Genomic DNA, 27,479 nt, shown 5'->3' on the forward strand with positions numbered 1-27,479 from the left:
TGTTTGATTTACCTGCCATTTATTTAATTTAGCTAACACTGATTTCAGTTTTGAGTTTGCACTGTTATTAAAGAGCAGTTTATTCAGTTTTTAAGTGGCCTAAGTCACAATGAGATGTTCAGAAATTGGCCTAAATCACTTTATTCATATATGTTGCATAACTGACAGACTGTACGTCAACAGGAATCTATTGCCAAAGCCTTTTTGCCTGAAATGATTCACAAATATCAGTATTGTGTATTTAAGTTTTTGTGTTTTCCCAAAAACTAGAAAATATGACTTATGCCATTAGTTTAATAGGGTGATTATATCTAAATAAACCCTAAATGAGTAATTTTGTATTGAATTTGTCTTGCTTTTATACAGCATTATAGTTTATGACATTAAAATGTTCTGTTTTACTTCAGTAATCTTCATCACTGGCACAATTTACCCCAACGTATTCTACCCAAAGGCACAACTTATCCCGCACCGGGGTCAAGTTGTGCCACGAGACCGCTTTTTTTCTGAAAGCTATATTCCTTAAACAGTTTATTTCAGATCCAAAGTTATTGTTCCTAGGGATGCACCACATCCTAAAATATATGTACATACTAAAGTTGGAGGCATTACTGTCATGGCCTCACTTTAAAATCACTTTGAGTAAAAACTTGCACAACTCACCCCTCTCCCCTATAGCTGCCAAAATTAACACTGCAGTGCCTCCACAGGGATGCAACCAAGAGGCACCCTGATCAGATGCCTAAACCACTTCAACCGGCTCCTTTCGATGCAAAGGAGCAGCGGCTCTACTTCTAGCTCCCTCAGGATGTCTGACCTCCTCACCCTATCTTTAACCTCCAATTTCCACATAATAAGACTGCACTATATGTGCCTTTATGTGCAGCCTGCGATCCGCAGGCAGTGCACATCACTCCCACACTAGTCTGTCAGAGCAGTTCCACTGCAGGCGCTCCAGTCCGGCAGCAGCGCGACCCTGGATCGCCACCCCGCTCCGCTTCATTCGAGATACGCTGCAGGTCTCTTTTCAGCGCTGGCCGCTGCCAAACCACGTCAGTTTCCGTCAATCAGAAAGTTTCAAACAGGAAGTCAAAATGTAGAATACCCGGTTCTTTCAAAATAAAACACAATGCACAGACACCCGATCGTAAATCCTCACTATACCAAGATGACATCTCATCCTGCAGCGAGCGCAAAGGGTCACAAGGAGGTCAGTGGGTTGGCGTCATTGACAAACCATAGATCCATTAAGCAAAAATTCACCTCATAACTTCCTAATGTACTCAGCCAATGGAGGAAGCAATGATAGCATGGACTTACACCAGAAAGGATGATAAATTAACCCAAAAAGGTTAAATCCTCCACTATAGACATACTATTTCTGACCTCGCAGTTCTCCTGTGACCTCTGCCCTTCTACGCTTCCAGTGGGCGAGGTCGCCCGCCTGCTGGCTGGCCGCCTTCGCTTGCAAACCCATGGTGCTTCAGCGCGCGGCACAGTTTTCCTATGTGGAAATTGCGGGTAAAGCTGAGCCCAGCTATCCTCCGGAAACTTATTTTAATGAAGTTATTGCGATTTTCTACAGAATGAGAGATAAGTTTGTGGCCACAACGACCTTAAACAATTCTTTCATTTATTGTGTGGTTGTTTCTCTTGTCCCTCTCCTCATCTTGTCTTTCTCCACCCAAACCCATCCTTCTAGTTTTTTCAAACACCAGAGGGCTTTCATGAGTCAACTGGACAATAGGGAAGGTTTTTTCGCCACTGTAATGAGGTTAAATACTGCTCTTGCTGACTAATGCTGGTCTTTATTACAATAGGGTATAGTCTTATTATATTATTAATGATTAAGGCTGGTCTATTATAACATTACCACAACAGAGAGTACAGTCTAGACCGGCCCTTGTAAGGTGTCTTGAGATAACTTCAGTTTGAATTGGCACTTTACAAACACAGACTGATTGATTGGTTGATTGGTTGAATGATAACATGATCAAACTGGCTGGGTGAACAGTGTTTCTGTATGCTATTTTAATTACTTCACTTTATTCAATTCTTCAGTTTTTTAAGACACTGAAAAAATTACTTCAAAAAATTGCTGTGACTTTGTTTTAAGACGTGACTTGAACCCATCGGCTGTTGACCCAAATGTAGTTGAAAGTACCCGAGTCAAGCCCCAGTAGGACGTCCAGATCCAGTGACTAGCTGGTGGTGGCTGATCAACTGGACATATTGTGGCTTGATAAATAGCAGAGGAAAACAGTGGTGATAGATGCCCAGCACCATCAGGAGGAAGGATCAGCTGAAGCTGTTTTTAGATGCTATGATGAGTCCAAAGTGAGACGTCGTACATGCAGGAAAGTTTTGGGAAATCTTAAAAAGCCGACACACTCGGCTGCTGAAGTTTCAACCACAGTTTGTGATTATGTTTTGAATTCCCTGGGTTGTGAATTGATTATTTAGAAACTGAAGGATTTCTTTTCTGCTATTATTTTTTGAAAAAGGTTTTGAAATAAAAAGAAGTTCCTGTATTGCCAAAATAAAGGCTTTCTTTAAAAGGAATAAACTGTGAGTCATTCTCTGTGATCTAAGGTCCCGTTAAAGGACAATGGAAGTCTTTTATTGATTTAAAATGTTGACATTGAAAACTACAAGTGCACTTAGAGAGCACAAAACCTTCACTAAGGACAGCAGCCGGATAGATGCAAAGCTAAGAGGACGACTGTAAAATGTGGGATTTATTTCTAAACCCTAACAATTCAGGGTGGATGATTAAGTCTCTTTCACACATTTAGAAACAGATGGTTTTAGTCACAAAATAATTATAACAAATAATTAGATTTTTTTAAACAGTATGTTTTATTGTTTTTTTCCTAGCAGCCAGAGGCCTGTATTTGATTTTCTTGCTTGACTCTGACTGAGGAGACTTTGCAAACAGTCACACAAAGCTGGTTTTGAACCTGATAAGTAAACTCAGAGTATGTCTGAGGATGTTCACATGGAAAGGGCGGTGTTATCAGTTTGAACAAGTCTGCTGCAAAAGATATGCATTTTTTTACAAACTCATTCTGACTATGATATTAGAATATGATAAAGATGAATAAATATCCAGCCTGTAGCCAGTATAATGAAAGGAGTGGCTTCTTTTTCCTGAAATATCAGACATTTATGCAGTTTCTCCCTTAAACTGAATGAAGTACAAATATATCAGGGCACAGGGTCTTCTCTCAGGGCTTCTATTTGGTTATGAAGTTTTATTTTGCTGGGGTTTTGTGAGAGGAAATGTTGTCCCATTCTTATCTGATGTAGGACTCTAGCTACTCAACAGTCCTGGGACTTCTTTGCCAGATTTTATTCTATCGCTGCAATGGTAAAAGGTACCTGGAGTCTTCTACTGTGAAGCCATGCTGTTGTGATGTGGTTTAGCAGTGTCTCTCCAAAAAAGCCAAGGCCTTCCCTGATAGAGATGTTGTCTGGATGGGAGTATATGTTGATCTAAAACCTCTCTCTACTTTCCAGCATTGATAGTGGCTTTCCAGATGAGTAAGCTGCCCATGCCATAGGCGCTAATGCAACCCCATCCCATCAGAGATGCAGGCTTCGATAACAAGCTAGATGACCCCTCTCCTCTTCAGAGGCCACAGCATCCATGGTTCCCGAAAAGGTATTCCAAATTTTAATTAATCTGACCACAGAACAGTTTTCCAGTTTGCCTCAGTCCATTTTAAGTGATTGTTGGCCCGGTAAGGATGGCAGCGTTTGTTGATGGTGTTCACATATGGCTTCTTCTTTCCATGATGCAGCTTTGACTCGCACTTTTGGATGGCACGGTGAACTGTGTCAACAGACAGTGATTTCTTGAAGTGTTCCTGAGCCCATGCAGTGATTCCAGTATTGAATCATGCCTGTTTTTAATGCAGTGTCCACCTGAGGGCCCTGAGATCACCAGCATCCAATACTGACCCTTAAACTCATAGATTTCTCCAGATCCTCTGATAAGGAGTTGTATTGTGAGGATCATTTTTCTGAAAATTGCTCCATAATTTTTAGACGTGTTTTTTTGCAGATTGGTGGACCCCTGCCAATCTTCCTGAGAGACCCTGCCTCTCTAAAATGCTTGTTTTATACCCAGTCATGTGACTGACCTGTTGCCTGTTTTTCATTGGTACCACTTACTTTTCCAGCATTTTGTTGCCCTGTCCTAACTTTTTTGGCATGTGTTTCTGCCATCAAATTAAAATGAGTGTATCTTTTTATGTTTTATTGTGAATAGAATATTGTTTTATGAGATTTGACAATTATTGCATTCTGTTTTTATTTACGTTTTACACAGTGACCCAAATTTTTGGGAATTTGGGTTGTACTTTACAGATAGACACTTTTACGTATTAAATAAAAGTAAAAGACTTTAGCCAAGAAGGTTGGTGGTTTTGTTTTGAACCCTCCAAACTCCCCCTGGCTACAGCCTCGCAATCCACACTGGTGTACCTTGACTGATGGGAAATCAATCATTATCAGATGATTTTTATTAAAAATTTGAGATCAGCAGATCAGGATTAATGCCTAAACCACCCATCCGATCACACGTGGTTAATACTTTGGTGTCTGAGGCTCAGAGCAGCTCTGTGTGTGGGGTAATTCTGTTACTGAAGTGCCAGCCAAAAAGTGGTAAGCACATCAGCGCTGTGAATGAAATTAAAGAGTAACTAAACCCCAGACTGTCAGATGAGGAGCATCCACTCCAGAATTTCAGAAAACGGCTTTAGAACATCGAGAAACACTTCTCTCCTTTTATACTTCTTCATACAATCACTAACAACCACGACTCAAAACACCAGGCTTTAAAATGCATCCTTCTCATTATGGGATTTATACACCAACCTAAAGCAAAAACAGCTTTAGGGGAGCATAGTTAGTCAGAGGATGATTGTGTCAGGGATCATATCGGCCCCTGTGCTCGTTTATTTCCTGCTTCCTCAGATCAGATGTTAGAGCGGTTGTTCAAACACATAGTAGTGATGAGAGTTTGTGAATGACCAGAGTTGATAAACTGCCACCTGCGGGATAGACATACACCAGCACCTTAGATTTCCCCAGATTCTTTGAATCTTTTGATGATATTACGGAGTGTAGATGGTCCACTCATCCATCCATTGACTTTTTTACGTCGGGCTGTGGTGGCAGCAGGCCAAGCAAGTCCGCCCAGACATCTCTCTCCCCAGTAACATTTTCCAGATCCTACTGGTGGATTCTGAGGCATTCCCAAGCCAGATGGGATATAGAATTCCTCCAGCAAGTTCTGGGTCTACCCTGGGGTTTCCTTCTAGTTAGCCGTGCCTGAAAGACCTCCACAGGTATGCCACCAGGAGGCATCCTGATCAGATGTCCGAACATTAACTGGCTCCTTTCAACATGAAGGAGCAGCGGCTCGACTTTGAGACCACCCTATCTCTAAGGCTGAGCCCAGCCACCCTCCTGGGGAATCTCATTTCAGTCACTTAAACCTGTGGTCTTATTCTTTTGGTCATTTCCCAGAGTTCATGACCACAGGGGAGGGTTAGGATGAAGATCGACTGGCGAAGTCGGGAGTTTTGCCTTCTGGCTCAGCTCCCTCTTCACCACGATGGTGTGGTACAACGTCTTCAATACAGCAGATGCTGCACCGATCCACCTGTCGATCTCGTGGACCCTTCTACCCTCACTTGTGAACAACACCCCAAGTTACTTGAACTCCTTTACTTGGGGCAAAGACACCCCCCATCCAGAGGGAGCCGCCCACCGTTTTCTGGCAGAGAACCACGGCCTCGGACTTGAAGGCGCTGACCCTCATCCCAAACGCTTCGCACTCAGCCACAAAGTGTCCCAGTGTTTGCTGTAGATGGTGAACTCTCTAAATTCCTTTTAATCAACCATTGAGGAAAATTGTTCATAAACTGTTGACCTGTTTGCTCAAGCAGTCTTTCACAAAGTGGAGAACTTCTCACCAGGGCCGTGCGCAAGGTTTGAAATCCAAAAACCAAGCTAGCTACAGAAGCGAAGGGACTACTATCACTGAAAATTGTTGTCTTGTGCATCTTTAGCTTTTTGCACCTAACACAAGTATTTTTAATAGTCTAAGGCAGGGGTCATCAAGTACATTTGCACAAGGGAGTCTCTGGGGGCTGGACTTCCAAATAAAGGAAAAATTAAGTCAATATTTTGTTCTGATTAACATTATTTTCTTAGTATTTTCTTTCAAAATACAGGACATTTTTAGGCATTACCAGTGAGATCTATCCCAATATATAATGTCGTAGACCACAAGGAGACAGGCATGCCCACAGAGTTGGCTGGGCTCCTGAAAATCCCAGAGAATTGGCCCTCAACAATTAGGATTTAGCACCAATATGAACTCATGTTTAACACTTTTCACTACTTCACTGCTTCATTCTGCCATTTCTGCAGGATTTTGTACAATTTTTAACCCATTTTTGCTATTTAATCACTCTTTAACCCACTTTACTGCAGTTTCACTACTTTGCCATTGGCTATTTTTTCACCATTTTGCCACTTTTAACCCATTTTTTGCCACTATAACCCAACTTTTTGCCATTCTTTAACTCCTTCAAACCACTTTTCTTGCCTGTCTTGTCCCTCCTTTTTCCATTTTTGCCCATTTTTTCTATTTTTGCCAGTTTTCATTACTTTTGTCACCATTTTTGCCACTTTGCACCCATTTTTGATTTGCTTTTTGCCCCTTTTATCCTCTAATACTAATGGTTTACCCCATTTTAACCTCTTCTCACCACTTTTCCTGCAAGTTTTTGTCCCTTTGTGCCTCTCCACAACCCATTTGGATCTTATCGCTCATTTTTGCCACCCTCTAACCCCTTTTCACCACTTTATCTGGCCATTTTTGCCAGTTTTAACAAATTAAAAAAAAAAAAAATCTAATATGGCTGTCATAATGGCTGACAAGTGAATTTCTGTAAAAACAGATGAAATGTGAAGTCATTCTAAAACTGTTTGAATATGAATTGCTTTTGGGGTGGATTTAACAGCTGCAGACATTTAAAGCCAAAAGATACTCTTAAAACCACAACATCTTCTTTTCCTGCTTTTCTGCATCTAATGATCTTCTGGGGGCCAGACGGGAGGCTTTGGGGGGCCTGATTTGGCCCCCGGGCCGCCAGTTGATGATCAGTGGTCTAAGGATAATGCTACAAACATCAGATCCGATCTGAGGTAAAGCAGGAAATCGGAGTTTAGCATTTTGGGAATCTACTCTGAAACTTTAGTTAGCTGTAGCTGGCCTATCAGAGATTGCATATTTCTGACAGGAGCATTCACTTCATCACCAATTTACACCCAAAGTCACTAACCATTATCTGTTATCTTAAGTATACACATACAAAATCTAGAGGTCCTGACCTCTGTGAAAGGTTACAGTTTTCTTTCTTTTTTTTTTTTTTTTTTTTTTAGCATTTTGCAGTCTATTCTTGCCTCTGTCCCAACTTTTTTGGACCATGCTGCAAACATTAAAATCAGAATGTGTGTGCATTACCAAAAAATAAATAAATAAATAAATAAAAAATAATGAATTTAATCAGTTTGAGCATTAAATGTCTTGTGGGTTTTCAATTGCAATGGACTGTAAAATTCCCATATCCATTCCCAATGTCCCAACTTTTTTTGTAATTGATGTAGAAATTCTAATCATTAAATTTCTAATATAAGACCAAAAAAATCATGACTCATGGTTTTATTATTGTAAGTGAGGAATAATGTAGATTTTAAAGCTTAAAATGATGAAACTGTCAAAGCAGGAAAATATTTTATCAAACTCTGAGGGGTGTTATAGGCTGTAAGCCAAGTCGACATATTGACATGTGATAATGAGATTTTACACAGCAATGAACCCTTAAAACTTGCTCCTATCTCTGTGTGAATATTGCCAAAAACTTCTTGTAAGTCAGAGATATCGACAGGATCACACTCCCACAGACAGTTATTTTTAATTGGGTAAACATAAGACAACACTTCCAACAAGGTGTTAAATGGTACCTTATGAATTTATAACACAAACATCAGATTTTGGTCACATTTGTAATTATAATCACTTCATTAAACATGCATTTGGCTCTAAGTGAAAAGAAAACTTGGCTCTTACTCAGGAGCCCTGCAGAGGTGACACTCCGCACGGTTTCTCTTAATCATCGAAATAGCAGGAGAGAAAATATGAGTGCGAATGCCTTTTGATTGGAGGAGGATTTCAAGGTTCCTTCCACCTTCCATGAGGAATAAACAAGTACCTTTCAAATGCCTCTTCAAGTCTTTTGTTTTAGGGGTTTTTTCTCTGAGATGATGTATTCGTTTTGTCAGACACGCAGCATGAGAGGAAATAGTTTTGTGCTTTGAAAAGAAATGAAAGAGCTTAGTGGAGTTTAGTGGAGATGAATTCAGAAAACAGGCGCCTGAGAAACTGTTCCTGTTTGTGAGGAGATGTCGTAAGAGAGTGTGTCATCATAACAGCTTATATGCTATTAAAAAAGAGGTCTTAGATAACAGGGGATTTTCCTAAACATTGGAGAAAACTTGGGTAACACTTGATAAGATTGGCAGTCACTGTGTGACAAATAACAACTAATGACAATTAACAAGGAAGCAATTAAGGAATTAACTGCTACTTATGCATACTACTTAATTATAACTAATTGGAAAGAGACTGTTAGAGCTGGTATTTTCAATATTTTTTATATTTATACAGGAATAAATGAGGGCCAAACCATTAGTGAGCAATTAGTAAGCGGGTAGATAGTAAACAAAGCCTTGTCAGCTGAGCTTTATAGAGAGCAGTTACTCAAAATTAAACTTTTGAGTAGTTACTTCTTGATTAGTTAGAGTTTTTTCTCTGGTGAAGTGGCTGTGAATTGTAACTCATATATTTCCTGGTTAAGTAGAAACAGTAAGCTTATTTCTTCCCTGGTTAACTGGCAGTAAGATACAAATTTGTTCCCCTGGTTAACAAGCTATTAGATACTTATTTTTTTGGGCTGGTGAACAAGTAGCTGGTTTGTCATTCATTCCCTGGCAGTAAGTCACACATTCTTTCCCTAGGTTTCCTGGGTACTACCTGTAATAGCTGCTCATTCATTCCCTGGTTAGCTACCAGTTGATTTGCATGTTTGTTTTCTGGTTAGCTAGCTGTTACTACTCATGTGTTTCCTGCTCAGCAAGCTGTTTGTAACTCATTTTTTCCTCCAGTTAACTAGCAGTAAGTCCCTCATTTCTTCCCTGGTTAACTCGCTGTTAGAGGCTCCTTTATTTTCTTGTTAAGAAACATTTTGTTACTTTTTTCTTATATAAGCTAGCTGTTAATTACACATTTGTTCCCTGGTAAGCTAGCTGTTGGTTTTCATTAATTTCCTGGTTAACAAGCAGTTGGTTGCACATTTGTTCCTTGGTTAGTGAGCTGTAAATAACTTATTTATTCCCTGGTTAGGTAGCTGTTTGTCACTCATTTGTTCCCTGGATATTTAGCTCTAAAAAACTTATTTGTTCCCTGGTTAGGTAGCTGTTTGTTACTTATTTGTTCCCTGGTTAGGTAGCTGTAAGTTACTTATTTGTTCCCTGGTTAGGTAGCTGTTTGTTACTTATTTGTTCCCTGGTTAGGTAGCTGTTTGTTACTTATTTGTTCCCTGGTTAGGTAGCTGTTTGTTACTTATTTGTTCCCTGGATATTTAGCTCTAAAAAGCTTAATTTCCCCTGGTTAGGTAGCTGTTCGTTACTTATTTGTTCCCTGGTTAAGTAGCTGTTTGTTACTTATTTGTTCCCTGGTTAGGTAGCTGTTTGTTACTTATTTGTTCCCTGGATATTTAGCTCTAAAAAGCTTAATTTCCCCTGGTTAGGTAGCTGTAAGTTACTTATTTGTTCCCTGGTTAGGTAGCTGTTTGTTACTTATTTGTTCCCTGGATATTTAGCTCTAAAAAGCTTAATTTCCCCTGGTTAGGTAGCTGTAAGTTACTTATTTGTTCCCTGGTTAGGTAGCTGTTTGTTACTTATTTGTTCCCTGGTTAAGTAGCTGTAAGTTACTTATTTGTTCCCTGGTTAAGTAGCTGTAAGTTACTTATTTGTTCCCTGGTTAGGTAGCTGTAAGTTACTTATTTGTTCCCTGGTTAGGTAGCTGTAAGTTACTTATTTGTTCCCTGGTTAGGTAGCTGTAAGTTACTTATTTGTTCCCTGGTTAGGTAGCTGTTTGTTACTTATTTGTTCCCTGGTTAGGTAGCTGTAAGTTACTTATTTGTTCCCTGGTTAGGTAGCTGTAAGTTACTTATTTGTTCCCTGGTTAGGTAGCTGTTTGTTACTTATTTGTTCCCTGGTTAGGTAGCTGTAAGTTACTTATTTGTTCCCTGGTTAGGTAGCTGTAAGTTACTTATTTGTTCCCTGGTTAGGTAGCTGTTTGTTACTTATTTGTTCCCTGGTTAGGTAGCTGTTCGTTACTTATTTGTTCCCTGGTTAGCTAGCTGTTTGTTACTTATTTGTTCCCTGGTTAGGTAGCTGTAAGTTACTTATTTGTTCCCTGGTTAGGTAGCTGTAAGTTACTTATTTGTTCCCTGGTTAGGTAGCTGTAAGTTACTTATTTGTTCCCTGGTTAGGTAGCTGTAAGTTACTTATTTGTTCCCTGGTTAGGTAGCTGTAAGTTACTTATTTGTTCCCTGGTTAGGTAGCTGTTTGTTACTTATTTGTTCCCTGGTTAGGTAGCTGTTCGTTACTTGTTGTTCCCTGGTTAGCTAGCTGTTTGTTACTTATTTGTTCCCTGGTTAAGTAGCTGTAAGTTACTTATTTGTTCCCTGTTTAAGTAGCTGTAAGTTACTTATTTGTTCCCTGGTTAGGTAGCTGTTTGTTACTTATTTGTTCCCTGGTTAGGTAGCTGTAAGTTACTTATTTGTTCCCTGGTTAAGTAGCTGTTCGTTACTTATTTGTTCCCTGTTTAAGTAGCTGTAAGTTACTTATTTGTTCCCTGGTTAAGTAGCTGTAAGTTACTTATTTGTTCCCTGGTTAGCTAGCTGTTTGTTACTTATTTGTTCCCTGGTTAGCTAGCTGTTTGTTACTTATTTGTTCCCTGGTTAGCTAGCTGTTTGTTACTTATTTGTTCCCTGGTTAGGTAGCTGTTTGTTACTTATTTGTTCCCTGGTTAGGTAGCTGTTTGTTACTTATTTGTTCCCTGGTTAGGTAGCTGTAAGTTACTTATTTGTTCCCTGGTTAAGTAGCTGTAAGTTACTTATTTGTTCCCTGGTTAAGTAGCTGTAAGTTACTTATTTGTTCCCTGGTTAGGTAGCTGTTCGTTACTTATTTGTTCCCTGGTTAAGTAGCTGTAAGTTACTTATTTGTTCCCTGGTTAAGTAGCTGTTCGTTACTTATTTGTTCCCTGTTTAAGTAGCTGTAAGTTACTTATTTGTTCCCTGGTTAGGTAGCTGTAAGTTACTTATTTGTTCCCTGGTTAAGTAGCTGTAAGTTACTTATTTGTTCCCTGGTTAAGTAGCTGTAAGTTACTTATTTGTTCCCTGGTTAAGTAGCTGTAAGCTACTTATTTGTTCCCTGGTTAGGTAGCTGTAAGTTACTTATTTGTTCCCTGGTTAGGTAGCTGTAAGTTACTTATTTGTTCCCTGGTTAGGTAGCTGTTTGTTACTTATTTGTTCCCTGGTTGGGTAGCTGTTTGTTACTTATTTGTTCCCTGGTTAGGTAGCTGTTTGTTACTTATTTGTTCCCTGGTTAGGTAGCTGTTTGTTACTTATTTGTTCCCTGGTTAGGTAGCTGTTTGTTACTTATTTGTTCCCTGGTTAGGTAGCTGTTTGTTACTTATTTGTTCCCTGGTTAGGTAGCTGTTTGTTACTTATTTGTTCCCTGGTTAAGTAGCTGTAAGTTACTTATTTGTTCCCTGGTTAGGTAGCTGTTTGTTACTTATTTGTTCCCTGGTTAAGTAGCTGTAAGTTACTTATTTGTTCCCTGGTTAGGTAGCTGTTTGTTACTTATTTGTTCCCTGGTTAGGTAGCTGTAAGTTACTTATTTGTTCCCTGGTTGGGTAGCTGTTTGTTACTTATTTGTTCCCTGGTTAGGTAGCTGTTTGTTACTTATTTGTTCCCTGGTTAGGTAGCTGTTTGTTACTTATTTGTTCCCTGGTTAGGTAGCTGTAAGTTACTTATTTGTTCCCTGGTTAGGTAGCTGTTTGTTACTTATTTGTTCCCTGGTTGGATAGCTGTTTGTTACTTATTTGTTCCCTGGTTAGGTAGCTGTTTGTTACTTATTTGTTCCCTTGTTAGCTAAAAGTTGTTTGCGCTTTTGTTCCCTGGCAAAATAGCTGTCAGTTCCTTATTTGTTTCTTGGTTACCTATTAAATATATCAGGTTTTTGTAGGTTAATCAAGAGTTTGACCATTGACAATTGTGTGCTAGCTAACTAGCAATTAATGACTCATTTGCTACCTTGTATTGACCGAGTTTAAGAGCAGTTTGTTACCAATCCGTTACGTAAAACCTGTCCCAGTTTTGATGGGTTTACTGGTTGTAAGGTCCTTTTTTTGTTACCTTGCAAACATGCAGTTTTAAATTAGAAGATAGTAACTGCTAATTTGTAACCAAATACTCATTTTTGAGTGTTTTAGCAGGTAGTTTAAGACTCACTACCTGGTTACCTGGCTGTTCATTGCTAATTCCTCTTTTAAACTGGGCCAATTGCTGGGTACTTTAAATAGCAGTTAGACCTCCATTCATTCTCTTGTCAATTACCAGTTCACTACTATTTCTTTCCTGATAACCAGCAGCTTGTTATTCTTTTGTTTCACAGTAACTATGCCATTTTACTATAACTTGTGACAGATGAATGTTGTTACTGCGGCAGAATTGTTTGAAGAAACTGAGCAGTCATACATCGTGTTTTGCAGCAGTATTTGAAAGCTTAAACTGTTCCTCTTCCTCCTCTTCCTCCTTCTTCTGCTCCTCTTGCACCTCTGCTCCTAAATGGTATCCAACCAGGAGTTGATATATCAGCACACCCACCACTGCACCCAAGAAGGGGGCACAGACGGGCACAAAGAACCAGTAGGTGTTCGCTCTGTAAGAGAATAAATTGAAAAACTGTGATGCATGGTGTGGTTTTTAAATTTTCATTCAATTTACTCACCGTAGCAGGCCTGAATAAAATATGAGTGCATATCAGAGGCTATTGATGTTGCGGGTCAGAAGGCATGTGAGCCGTGTCGATATCAAGGCACTCTAATTTCAATATCTTTAAACGGGGCACTCAAAAACACACAAACAATGGGAATGCAAATCAGCTGGTAGCAAAATGTGCACTTTAATTTGTTATTTCTCAAATGTGGTTCAGGGGCCACTGGGATCAACTGCTGCATGTTTTACAAGGGAGATATCTGAGAGAGTGTATGTTTGTTCAGGTGTATTACCCAGTAAAAGACCAGTATGGTTGCTCAGTATTCCTCCTCAGGTCTACCCAGTCTATGGACCATAAATCATGGATGTAGGGTCATGTTTTGAAGAGTTTAGGTTTAAGTTGTTTTACTTTCCAACCAGTATTAAGGTCTGTGTCAAGCTATTCTTTAGCATATATTTTCTACATTCCCAAAATAATCAATATGGCTTCTGTTTTTGACAACATAACCTCCATCCAACCATGGTCAATACCACTTATTCACTTGGGGGTCGTAGGGATCTGGATTTAAACTCAGCTGTCATTGGTTGTGATGGCTTGCACTCTAGACTGGTTTCCAGTAAATCACAGGGCTGACATTTGGACCAAACAGGCACGCTGGCACTCACACCTATGGGCAATTTAGAGTCACCAATTAACCGAATGCACACATGCATACAAACTCAACACAGACGGGCCCTGCCTTATGCGAGATTGGAGCCAGGAATCTCCTCCACAGCTGAGGCAAAAGCACTAACCATTGCACCACTGTGTAGCCTCACACTATAATGTAGGCTTGGTCCCATATATGACATTAAATTATGATTTTAGATTGGTGTCATAAGTTCATATCGCATTCATGAAGAAAATAGTGACTCTTCTGAAGCAGCCACCTTGGGTGATTTCAGCTTGATTTGGAGTTTGCCTCTGCAAAATCTTTGTAGAGCCATGTACCCCAAGGACTTTCCCTTAAGTGGTTGAACGTGTGGTGTTCCTGTTTGATGCTTTCCATGTGGTCTTGTGGGATAGCAGGGGGATCCTAGAACAGTCATATGAATAACAGCAAAGTGCTCATAAAGTAAAAATACTTATAACCACACATCCTTTGTGTTTCTTGACAAAAGGGTTCAGACTGAACTTAAGTTATGGTATAGTTGTCGTAATTACGTATGGTTGCGGTTGAGTGTGCCTTTCCACATCATTTGAGAACCACTGGCTAAGGCCATAGACTGGTCGCACACATGTCACTATTACATCACCATTCACCACAGTAGACAGCAGAAGTGTTGGTGGTGACATTAGGCTGCTTTGCATTTCAGTGTATAATGATGCTCAAGATGTAATTGGGAGCCATAAATACAGCAAAAAAGTCACACAAGTTGGTGAGAAATGAGGTGATTCACCTCAATGGCACTCACAAACTTGTGAAAAACAGTCTGAAAGATGTGTTTCTCCCTACACAGGACTTGTTCTCAAAGAGTACAAAAGTGATCACAGAGGCTTTTGTGAGCACTCCTTTTGTTTTTGTAAGAGCTCTTTGGCTTGAAAGTCACCAGTTTTTACCCATAATCCTCATGTTTTTTGGCATTGCCCCGTGTTTCCCTATACATACTGTATGTGACTAATGTACACATATTTGTCGATCTATATGGACGATGCCCCCAGGATCCAACACAAGAAACTGCACTTTTTTTTACAGATGGATTAAAAGGAGGATAATGTCAGGTTAATGTTAGTTAGCCATTCAAATGTTTGTTTATATGTTAAATAACCAGTTTTTAATCCAACCATCCCTTCCATCTGTACACTTAAATGTTTAAATATATCTGAAAATACCAAAACGACAGCACTTCATATCGACTGATAAATCCTCATATATTTCATTTCAAAGTTGTAAATCTAACTGCAGTTCATATCAGGCTGGTGAATATGAGCTTACCCTGTTATCTAGTAAGCAACTTGGTCAGCTAGCACACTCTCATTCAGTCTCTGAACAATCTACCGCAAAAGTCCAGTTTTTTCAACGTTCTTGTGGCACATTTCAGATGAAAATACCACGGAGGAGAGGAGTTTTGCAGGAAGGTCGGACAACAACACATAGATTCCAGCAGGAATGAGATGCTTCCATGGAAAATGCTGTTTAATACTTGGAAGAATTATTTTCCGGCAACTAAAACTGAAAATTCTGTCTACTTTCCATGTACAGGATGTGCACTACACAGATTACAGTGGATCTGTCAGCAGATTAGCTCTAGCATCCAGTGAGTAACGTACACCTTTTTCTTTCCAGACAGGCATGGTGTGGGACGGAAAATACTCTGTGAACTCAAATGCAAAAGGTCTATAACTCAAAGATGAAACCCCAAACCTTCTCATCTGTAACAGTGAGTAAACAAAGCCTGATACAGACCTGTACTTGAGCAACTGCTCCCTTTATTTCTACCCACTACAGTGGTTTAATGTAGACCAAAATAGTCCTGCACTCACGTGAAAACCTCTCCACCCCAGCCTGCAAGAGCCGTGAAGATCCGTGGCCCCAGGTCTCTGGCCGGATTCACCGCATACCCACAGTTAAAGCCCATCGACAGGCCGATGACCAACACCACAAAGCCGATGGTGAACGGCTCCAGACCTTTGGGAGTTGGATTGTTGTTTGGATCAACTATGGCCAGGATGGACACGATCAGTGCAGCTGTTCCAATAACCTGGGATAAAGTAAAGGTAAAAATAGACCATCAATTCTCATCAAGCAATACAATGTAAAGACATCATTTGATACCTCTGCATGGAGATGTGAACAAATCGTGCTTTTGTAAATTATTAAGTCCTGTTCTTCATGTGGTGTTTAATTAATCACCTTTAAGACAATGTGATATTCTCAGTGGATTCACTCTGAAAACACTGACAAGCTTTCAAGTAAGAAAAAAACTGAGAAAAAAACTGTAAAAACTAGCAGATATGGCAACTTTTAAGTAGAACACTGCTTGACATAAAACTTCATTTTCAGCTGGTGGATTGCCCCAGAAAATAAACAAGAAAAAATAGCATGGCAGAAGGTTGCATCTCTGCATGTCTAGACATTAGAATAACTTACAAAGAGCAGATAAACTGTAGAGTTGATAAATGTGTATGATCATTTCTCTACATTCAGTGACGCGCCTGCATCTTGGCTATTAGAGTGCCATTGCCCGTGTTCATCTAAAGATGCCATGCTGATATAAATAACCTGCTAATAGCTATAGGGTGGCTAAAGTCCAACACTGAAAATATTCTTGTGTTCTTGTGTTGCTAGAGTTTGTTGTGTGTTCTCTTAGGCTTGGCAAATATTAGAAGACTTTGAGGCCAATGTACTTCATATAGAGCCGGCCCAGTTTGCAGCTTTAACAGCCTCCACTCTCCTAGGAAGTCTTTCCACAAGATTTAGGAGTGTTTGTGGGAATTTGTGCCCATTCAGTTTGTTGAAAATTTATGAGGACAGGCACTGATGTTGGATGAGAATGCCTGGATGGCAATCTCCATTCCAGTTCATCCCAAAGGTGCTCGATGGGGTTGAGATCAAGGCTCTGTGTGGGTCAGTCAAGTTCTTCTACACCAAACCCATCAAACCATGTCTTTAGAGTCCTTGCTTTTTGGAATAGAAAAGAGCCTTCCTCAAACTGTTGCCACAAAGTTGGAAGCATCGCGTCGTCCAAAATGTCCTGGTATGCTGAAACATGAAGATTAGCCTTCACTGAAGATGAAGGGTCAAAACCAAACCCTGAACAACAGCTCCATACCAGTACCCCTCCTACACCAAACTTCACAGTTGGCACTATGCAGTCAGGTAATGTTCTCCTAACCCCGACGTAACGTATCACGGCCAACCTGGGAGATTTTTTAAAGAAGTTAGTATTAATTGAGAAAAAAAAGTGAAATTTTTGAGATTATAAAGGTGCTTATTTTCAAGACAACAAAATCAGAATTTTAGAGTTTAAAAAGTCAGAAATTTACAAGAAATACTTGTAATTTTATTGTTTAAAAAGTCTTAATTTTTGCAACAGAAACTAGAAAATTAAAGTTTTAAAAATCCTACATTTACAACAGTGTTAAGCCCAAAATTTACAAGAAACCAAACTGAAAACTGTGTTTTCATTTGACTGTATTATCTCAAAAAAATACTACGTTTTGGTTCACTTACATTTACAACTTTTAACCTCCTAAGACCTTGTGTGCACATATGAGGATTTGTCTTTCTGGCTTTCCCACAATATACAATATATTACTTTATACTATTTGAATTAGAAAATTGTCTGGACTGTCCGTTGATGTTTTAGTAATTCACTTGAAATATTGGTAGAATAAGCACTAAAAATTTCAAGGATTTCAATAGATAATTTTGGGATTATTTCTTGAAAATCATCATGAATTTTTGGGAGAATTTCATTGAAAATATTTTGCTTTGTAATTTTGAGGTATGCTCATGAAAACTTGGGAAATTACTTTTTTTAAATTTGAGAATTTGATTGGGAAGCGTGAGGTGGGCTATCCTTTGATATTTCTTGAATGTAATGATGTTTTCAGAAGAATTTTTGGCATGTAAGGGAGAATTTTCAGTTGTTTTTCATGGAACCTTGGGAGTGTATTTGTTTTGTTGAATTTGCTTTGGGATTTGGGGGATTTTTTTTTTATTTTTAGGAAATTAAATTTTTAAATTAAAATTAAGCTTTATATAATAAAGTTTGGTTGAAACATTTGCAGAATACTTGAAGAAATGGGGGGTTATTTTAATGGGAAATAAATAAAAATATGATTAAGGATTGTTTTTGGTAGTTTCTTTGGAATTTTGGGGAATTTTTGTTGATATTGGACGTATATTTTTTTCAATTTAAAACAATTAATTCCTATTAAAGACATGGCTGAGCTTTTCAAACCTATCAGGTCCTAATTATACCAAGCAAGTGGAGGAAACTAGAAATGCATTCCAAAGAAGAGCTCAGGTCTCAGGAGGTTAAAGTCAAGAATTTATTTTTTTTCTCGTAAATTGATGACCCTTCAAAATTGAGAATTTTGAGGTTTCCTGAAAATTAACAAATCCTCTTTCTTATTATTTTATTCCAGGGTGGCCTATCATAGTAATGGATAGTTCATGATAGATCTTTCAGAATTTCATAAATGAAAACAATTAAAATTGGGGTTTACTTTTCCAAGTGGTCCTGGGGGGCTTTGCTATTTATAAGTACGGGGTCCCTAAGGACAAACGGTTTGGAACCACTGCTTTATACCGCTCCATACGACATGTGGCATTGGACTTGGTGATGTGAGGCTTGCATTCAGCTGCTTGGTCATGGAAACCCATTCCATGAAGCTTCCTCCTGCTTACATTAATGCCAGTGGAAGTTCAGAACTCTTCAGCTATGGAATCAGCAGAGTGTTATTGAGGACATAGCAGTCGTTGACCCCCCTATGTGATTTTATGTGGTCTTTCACTTCATGGCTAAGTCGCTGTTGTTCCTAAACGCTTCCATTTTCTAATATCCCTTACAGTTGACTGGTTAGTATCCAGCAGGGGTGAAATTTCACATGCTCAGGCTTGGTAGGGCTTTGAGCAATGTAAGTGCAGACAGGCAGGGGTCTAGGTGGGGGGCAAGCATGCCTCAGCACAGGGTACGGGGCAACAGGCCCCAGCAGAAAAGCCCTTTATACCAACATCATGATTTTGCTCCATTATCAAACCTAGCTGTGCCAAAGTGCTGCATAATGTGTGAAAGAGTTCTGAATTTGCTGAATATTGCTTGGCATGGAAACAAAAGGTCATTTCATGATGTCAGAAGAAACTTTAACTATTTCCATTTACTAAGACAACAAATACTTCCATGCCCTGAAGAATGTTCTCTAAAGTTTGTGAGTCATCTCACTCCTGTCTGCTGTAGAAAAAACTTCTTTGACGGATAAATCTGCTGCAGAATAATATGCCCTGCATCTGCAGTGTCCAGGTTTTTGATGCACACTGTGTAATTTTTCACGCACAGTGTAGCTCCATTAATAATTTGAATCTTCCGACACAGCTGGGTCTAATTGACCTTGCCTTTCTTTGCACACTCACAAGCTGTTCCTCCTAGATTCTGGACAATCAGATCAAATGAATAGTGACACTGTCCGGCTCATTACACTGTCTGCTGCTTTTAAAAGGTTAAAGAAGACTGGAGGAGCCCATGAGATGGGATTGGTTAAGAGGCTTTTACTTGATTGCAAGATTTGCATGCATGCTGCACATCCAGTAACATGAATATCATCGCCACCCAGTTCGCTGAATGGACTCGGCTCAGACACGTTTTGGATCGATCCGCCTCTCGCAGTCAATACGACAGTCTTCTAATCTTCTGCAGACGTGCGTCACTGTGACCTAAAGTATCTTCTTAAGTAATAAACAATCTATTTAAGAAGAAACCGAGGCTGCTGACAACAAGTACAATAGACAGTAATGGAAAAAGATTGCTACTTGAATAAAACACATTGAGTACTGTTCTTAGCTGCAGTGTTTTGCCTGTGAGACAGAGAGAGCTTCTTTTTAAGGATGAACAATTTTCACTCACTGGAGTTGGAATACTTGAAAAATCAAATGGTATTGTCAAAGTTTGCTTCAAGATAATTGGAGCCCCGCGAAGAGACTTCAGCTGCTTCTGTGAGAAACAGGTGACCCAGAAAGCAAAGAGAACCATCAGCGCTTCTGACCACTGATTTCACTGGATGCTCTCAGACCGGCATTAAATCTGCTCCATGGAGGAGCAACTGTCTCAGGCTGGATACGCACTAAACTAGCGGCTCTCAACTGGTGGATCAGGACCCAAAAGTGGGACGTGGATCTGCTTTGAGTGCGTTGTGAATTTGTCCAAGGAAGAAATGTGACTAGAGCAAAAACACCAGTGTTAGATTCACACTGAGAGTTAAATCCAATACTAGAAAAGTGTTTATATGTGTCAACACTTTTGAGTGTTGAAGTAATACTTTGGGAAAAGTTAAAATTTCAACTCTCTCATAGTGGTCATTTTTAACACTCACAGTGGGTTAGGGTAAATGTAAAGTACTTTTTTTTTTTTTTTTTTTTTTTTAAAGATTTATTTTTGGCCTTTTTGCCTTTATTTGATAGGACAGTGGATAGAGTCGGAAACAGGGGAGAGAGCGGGGAGAGACACGCAGGAAATAGTGCCACGGGCCATATTCGAACCCGGGTCGCCTTCACACATGGCATGCGCCTTAACCACTCGACTACCGGCGCGCCAAATGTAAAGTACTTTTAATTCCTTTTTTAAAATTTATTTTCTGCTCATTGCAAAACATATTGAAGGACATTTCTGCCAAATAAAAAAAAAAAGTGTAAAAGAAAGGCAGTTCTTAAAAAAAAAATCCTAAGTCAATAATGATGAGATAGAACATCGAAATTATGAGATAAAGGTCCCTTTTATCTCATAATTTTGACTTCATCTCATAATAATGGTTTTTTTTTTATCTCATAATCATGATTTTTATCTCATAGTCATGACATTTTATCTCATGAATTTGACTTTTTATCTCATAATTTAGACTTTTTAATCTCATGAATTTGAATTTTTATCTCATATTTTGACTTTTTATCTCATAATTTTGACTTTTTATCTCATATTTTGACTTTTTATCTCATAATTTTGACTTTTTATCTCATATTTTGACTTTTTAATCTCATAATTTTGACTTTTTATCTCATTATTTTGACTTTATATCTCATAATTTTGACTTCATCTCATAATAATGATTTTTTTTTATCTCATAATCATGATTTTCATCTCATAGTCATGACGTTTCATCTCATGAATTTGACTTTTTATCTCATAATTTAGACTTTTTATCTCATAATTTTGACTTTTTCTCATATTTTGACTTTTTATCTCATAATTTTGACTTTTTATCTCATTATTTTGACTTTATATCTCATAATTTTGACTTCATCTCATAATAATGATTTTTTTTATCTCATAATCATGATTTTCATCTCATAGTCATGACGTTTCATCTCATGAATTTGACTTTTTATCTCATAATTTAGACTTTTTATCTCATAATTTTGACTTTTTCTCATATTTTGACTTTTTATCTCATAATTTTGACTTTTTATCTCAGAATCTAGATGTTTTTTCTCATAATTTTGCTCCTTATCTCATTATGTTGACTTAGGATTTTTTTTAAATTCCACATTTTTCTTTTTTAAGTGGCTGAAATGGGCTTCCATAAAACACTTATATACTTCATTAATATTGATTCCCCCCCACATTTAACTACTGTAGTAATGTAAGATATCTTATGGCAACCATGAAGCACTGAGACACAGTCAGAACTGGATCATGACCTGAATTGACAGACTCCACTCTCTCTATAAATATTAACGAGGCATTACCACATTCAACAAGTGGCCAATTTAGTACACGGCTTCACTCATGGTGCAAAAACTCAAGATGATTCAAGAAACGTGTGAGTGAATCCCAGCACTGAACAGCTAAAATGTCTAAAACATATCTAAACACGCTGCACAAAGGCATGATGGGAAAACTCTTCCGCCCAGATTTGAAAGGGCAGTAGGCGGGGCATGGATCAATTGGGTCTACAGAGTTGGACTTAGTGGAGAAACAATGTCAAATAACTTCAACAATGAATGGAGTTAAAATTACACTTTGATTGTTAAAATTAACATGGAAATCTTTAACACTGAGAATTCAACACTCCAGTTTTTGCTGTCAGTGATGAACAGAAAACTGACTAACTGAAAGATTTCTATATTCAAGAAATGAGACTGGTGGACCAGAGCAATCTGTCTTGAAATTTGTGCCACAGGTCTGCACAGAGAAGTTGTTCTGAGAAAGACAACAAGGAGAAAAACAGACAAAAATAGAAAAAAAAAATAGACAAAGTGCTTAAGAAATCCAGGGAACAACATTGTAATGCTGCCATGTCTGTCAGGACATCCTTGACTCCTTTAAGCCCGACTCTGCCTTGGCCTAAGGTCTTCACAACTTTAGGGTGACGCGAATAAACTGTATGAAAATGAGAATAATTCAGAGGTGAATTTTGTCACGCCTTCCTATACAGAATAGGAGCGACGCAATTTTATAAACAGATTAAGCACTTTCTAAAAACATTTGTGCTGCAAAAGTCTACAGTGTGTTTTCTCCTGTCCTCTGATAAACTGTGATAAAATGAGGGTTCTCTCTTGTTATGGATAGTTAGATTTTTACTTGATTTTCCCCACAAAAACTCGGTGAAAATGCACCCTGCTGGTTTAGGCAAACTTGGTGCACCTGAGGTGTCTGCTCCCAGCTGAGAGCTGTTGGTAATCAGCAGGGCTGGGAAGTTATATAGGGAGCAGGTTGGGGGTTATGAGTGTGTGAGGGTCAACACCATCAGTTGGCTCTCTATTTGTGTTTGAATTTAAAGATAAAGGGAAAACTTTGTTTCAGGGCCTTTTGTTTGTGTGTGAGGGGGAAAATCCAAAAAATATTTTTATTCCACTTACCCCTTATTTGAAATGACTCCCATCTATCCTTATTTTGGGTCAGTTTTTTAGTTATTCTTTCATTTTGATAGACTTAGTGGGTGGCAGTGTGGAGAAATAAACCCCTGCCACCTTTTTAAAACCCAAGACCCATTTTGTTTTGTTCATGCAGTTTTTGTTAGTTTCCCCATTAGTGACCTTTGTTATAAAATTTGTGTTTTCTCTGTGGGGGAAATGTAACCCTCTGTAATAATTCGCATGTAAAAAATAGTGTCTGGTGTGTGAGGACCTTAAGGACGGGGTGGCAATCCTGGTTCGGTTTGGCTGCAGGCATCATAGGACCAGCAGGCTCCAGTGCAGTTTAGGCATGACTAACAACATTTACATTCCTGCCACGTGTTGTGTAATTCAGAACTGAGATTTGGAGCATTGATAAGCAGGGTCATGCATGATGCAATTTTATTTTTTAATGAAAAAACAGGAAATGAATACTCAAGTACTCATTCATATGATTGTGCAATTACTCAAGTTCTAAAACAACTTTGAAATTCTATTCCTACTTTAACCTGGACTACTGGACGAGTCCAGGCTATACTGATGAACACTGTTGACTAGAGTGTAGGAATATACAGTAGTACTTGGAAAATGTTTAATGAGGTGTCAAATTCTGAGATTTGTACTTCTTTTTGGACTGTGCACTCTTTGAGTGCTGTCGCCCTCTGCTGGCCTTTAGAAAGACTGCAGGCTCAGGACCATGCTCCATTGGCATCATTTATAAAAACACAAGATAACCTTCCTATCTTCTATGGTATAGATCGAGTATGCTGCAAATTAATTGCCCCCTTTGGGACTAATAATGTCAGAGAATCACAGTTACTATTACCTGATCAAAGAATCCATTAACCAGGCTGAGATGCTCTGATGGATATGTGGCAAAAATCCCTGCTGTGGCGTTTTCCCCCACCACCATCAGCTCCCCCTGGCTGAAGTCCAGCAGTGCATCTACAGTAATGGAAGAATACAAAAACCCTTTATTCTTCTCCAAGTATCCATGTAAAAGCTCAAGAATGTGAAGTGAAGTATGTTGCTGCTGTTCACCTTCCTGGATCGGAGGCACCTGCATCAATCACTTAGATGGATAGAATAACTGCCATATTGCATTAAGGCTAACATTCAAATCAGATAATATTACTTAAGATACCTGCAAACTTAAGGTTAAATTGGCGTGATGATTTATGTTCCAGAGATAAAGCTGACAGCTACTGCAAACAGTAATACACTTGACATTTGGGTTTCTGTTTACTTTCTGCTTGATTACATAGCTGCAGGCAGCAGTGAACGGGGACTGAGGATGCACAAACATGTGGAGAGATACCACTGAATACATGCATGAACAATAATGACACAAGCATACAGAGAAGGAAAAACAACATGAATAAATAGTGGCACACAGGGTTCCACATAAATATACGGTTGCAGAGGGCAGGACATAACATAAACATGACTCTATGAAGGCATGCTTTTATGTTCAAATACCCGACGGAATAAACAAAGACGACTCAGCCTTGAGTCTTCTCACTGAAATATGTTGTTATCCACAATGAATGGAGGGACTTTTACTGAGAAACGCTTACAATTGCAAACGTCAAGGGTCAGTTCACATGAGAGTTTTCGTAATAACCTAAAAACACAAGTTTTACATTAAATATGGAGTATTTTGTGTCCATCTAGCAATCTCTGTTGCTGCCGATTAAGTACCTTGTAAGTGACAACATAGTTGGCAAGTAGGACTTAAAAATACAGTCACACTAATGTTAGACAACTGAAAGCTTTATAATTGGCTACAATAAAGTTTTTTTATTAACCTGACACACCAGACTGTGTCATTTATCCATTGCATGGATATTTTTCATATTTATCTGGGAGACCTCCCACACAAAGTGTTTGGGAAGGGCAGGATTTCTCAATAAATTCTCTGCAGGTGATTGGACAAACATTTCGTCCATCACAATCATAAAGGGCCAATCAGAGCGACGAGACAAACTGAGGTACTGGGCTGGCACTGCTGTAGTTTATAAATAACTACTTTCACTCTGCCTCTCTTTTCCATGTCTGTTATGCCTTCGTTCCGCAATGCTGTCTGTATAAAAGCGACTGTTCCGCAATGGGGGGTCGATTTTGCCCCACCTCTGATCCGGATCGAGAGGTAGTAGCAGAGCCGTAACAGACTTTTCTGCAACCAGTGTGAAAGGACGTCACAGCATGCCACAACAGCGAGTGTGAGCTGCTGTCTCCATAAATGGAGATTTAAAAACCAGTGCGGTTTAATCTAATGGCATTTCATCGGAAAAAAAGTGTATTGGATCTAATCGATCAAAATGAATGTTCATGTTATTTTCCCCGAATTTCATTTAGAAAATACAAGTTTTGAACAGAGAAATCCAGAGTTTGGAGTTTCATTGAAAGCAGCAGCTCGGGCAGCAGCTGCCATCTGATTACGGGACGCCGGGGTGTGTGTATGTGTAAGCTCTGGCATGCACGGCTCTGTCACACCTTTGTGTGAATTGCTCTTTGTGAACAGAGATGACCATTCCTTTTCGCCTTTATTGTGGAATCTCTGTGTAAAAACAGCTAATGGTGCAGCTTGTTGGTGGATAGAACTCATGCTGAGGCCAGTCAGGAGAAGTGCGAAGTAGAGTGGCTCTTTAGTTTTTATTCAGTAAAGAAATATGGTAATGCACATTTCCGTGTTTCTCACTGGCGAATCCATCTAGCAAGGATTTCTTTAGCTAGCATGCTTTTAAGACCAAATGTAGCTAGTTTTCTTTGTTGTACTCTTACTGGATAACAGGATTACCTAACCTGACACGTCAGATGGATTTGCTTCACACATCCATCTGGGAAAGCTTCAATAGGAAATATTTGGGAAAAGGCAGAGGCTTTGAAAAAACTCGGAGTGTGATTGGATGAACGTTCTGTCTGTCACGTCTCTACGGGCCAATCAGAGCAACAAAACACGTGACGTAGCTGCTATCAAGCTGCATATGCACAGCTACCGAAGAAAAACGCGAAAAATGGCGACTATAGACATGTAAGTACTCAACTTTTGTCGTTTTTGAAAAGAAAACAATTCACTGCTGTTCTTTGTTCTAATTTTAACGAAGAAATGTCGCCAAGTTCTGATAAAACTGGCGCTTTAGCAACATCCACACTAATCTCTTCCGCCATAATCGCACCAGCCTCTTGCTGGTGCTTGTTTACGTCACGACTCTGCCGCACCTGAAAGTGCTGCCCCTCATCGCTGATTGGTCCTGTCACTTTCTAACCGGGCTCAAACGGTTCAGATAGGAGCTTTGCAAGATGGATTCGCCAGTGAAAAACAAGGAAATGGGTGTATGCATCTGCTTTGCAAGGTTAAGGATTACCAGGATTTGCCAAGACTTTTGGATTAGCTTTCCCGAGTCCATCCATCCATCCATCCTTCTTCTGCTTATCTAAGGTGGCAAGTAGGTAAACCCAGCCATCCCTCTTCCCAGCAATGTTTTCCAGTTCCTCCTGAGGGATTCCGAAGCAGTCAGATGGGATTTATAATCCCTCCAGCAAGTTCTTGGTTTGCCTCGGGGTCTCCTACCAGTTGGGCATGCCTGGAAGACCTCCACAGGGAGGTGAACAGGAGGCATCCTGATCCGATGTTTGAACCACCTTAACTGGATCCTTTTGATTTGAAGGAGCAGCGGCTCCACTTTGAGATCCCTCCGGATATCCGAAGTCCTCACCCTATCTCTAAGGCTGAGCCCAGACACCCTCCTGAGGAATCTCGTTTTGACCTCTTGAACCCACGATCTTATTCTTTCAGTCATAACCCTGTGAGTTTGTATTTGGTGCCACCCACACACTATACGGGTGGGTGCTGTGACTGTACGTCATTGACCCTACTTTATTGAGGTTTTGTTGGAATCCTTGGACACTATTCTTTCAAAAAAGGTGCAATGTGACCAAGTTTACTAAAGTCTTGCCATTTTTATGAGCATAGAAATAGAATTGCACTCCAAATGGCCCAAATACTTGGAATGGCTTTTTAAATTTGACTACAACAAACGGTCTCTGATTGGTGATAACATACAGACAGTAATCTTCTGGCAACAACATATAATTTTATTGATTGCCCTCATCATTTTCACGTACCTAAATACATGCAGAATACAATCGCTGCACCCAGAAATGCTCCAAAGGTCTGAAAGAAAAAGAACAATGGCAGCTTCCTCCAGGGCTCCCTTCCAAGCAAACACAGAGCAAAGGTCACTGCTGGGTTCAGATGACCGCCTGAAGGAGAGAAAAACAAGACAGCCTCGGTCAATTTCTACACTTCTAGAAATAAAACTACATTGACTCTACAGTACAACCCCCTGTACTGTATCAGACAGTAGACGAGCGTCTCAGCTGGCTGTATATTCAGTAATTGTGGTCTCAGTAAAGTCCTGTTAGGATGGAAGGTCTCTGTGACACTAATTAAATTGGCGGGATGAAAAGATTCAGAAAAGTCTCCTTTTTTTCTAACCTTGAAGGGGGGAAATCTCCGCTCTGATGGTGCACTCATACGGGTGCCTTGCTCGTATTCACACCTTAATTGTGTCAGTGTTGGAGCTATCTAATTATAACAGCTTATTTTCTCAGCCGCAGTGTGTATTAGAGGGGGACAGCCTCATTATAAAGGCATTGAAGAAGCGGCATGAGTGAACTGCAGAAGCCTTTGTTGTGTTTTTGACAGAAGATAGTGGCTTTCAGGATTGACTCGCTC

General features: G+C 39.4%; 1 protein-coding gene and 1 long non-coding RNA gene across 2 annotated transcripts in view; one reads left to right on the top strand and one right to left on the bottom strand.

Annotated features, from left to right (window-relative positions):
• Positions 1-3,526: 3,526 nt before the first annotated feature.
• Positions 3,527-27,479, top strand: part of LOC121525099 — a 29,690-nt gene continuing 5,737 nt past the window's right edge. Inside the window, exons 1-3 of the long non-coding RNA XR_005993194.1 lie at positions 3,527-3,664; positions 15,473-15,566; positions 15,691-15,903. This is a non-coding gene — a long non-coding RNA (uncharacterized LOC121525099). The remainder of the gene's footprint in view (positions 3,665-15,472; positions 15,567-15,690; positions 15,904-27,479) is intronic.
• LOC121525098 (aquaporin-3-like) overlaps positions 6,782-27,479 on the bottom strand; it is a 29,213-nt gene continuing 8,515 nt past the window's right edge. The window contains exons 3-7 of the mRNA XM_041810882.1: positions 26,867-27,004; positions 23,565-23,683; positions 15,670-15,887; positions 12,940-13,089; positions 6,782-6,809 (exon numbers count right to left, since the gene is read on the bottom strand). Of these exons, the coding sequence (XP_041666816.1) occupies positions 6,782-6,809; positions 12,940-13,089; positions 15,670-15,887; positions 23,565-23,683; positions 26,867-27,004 (653 nt within the window). The remainder of the gene's footprint in view (positions 6,810-12,939; positions 13,090-15,669; positions 15,888-23,564; positions 23,684-26,866; positions 27,005-27,479) is intronic.

The sequence above is a fragment of the Cheilinus undulatus genome, linkage group 17 (genome assembly GCF_018320785.1).
Source record: "Cheilinus undulatus linkage group 17, ASM1832078v1, whole genome shotgun sequence".
Classification (NCBI taxonomy): Eukaryota; Metazoa; Chordata; class Actinopteri; order Labriformes; family Labridae; genus Cheilinus; species Cheilinus undulatus.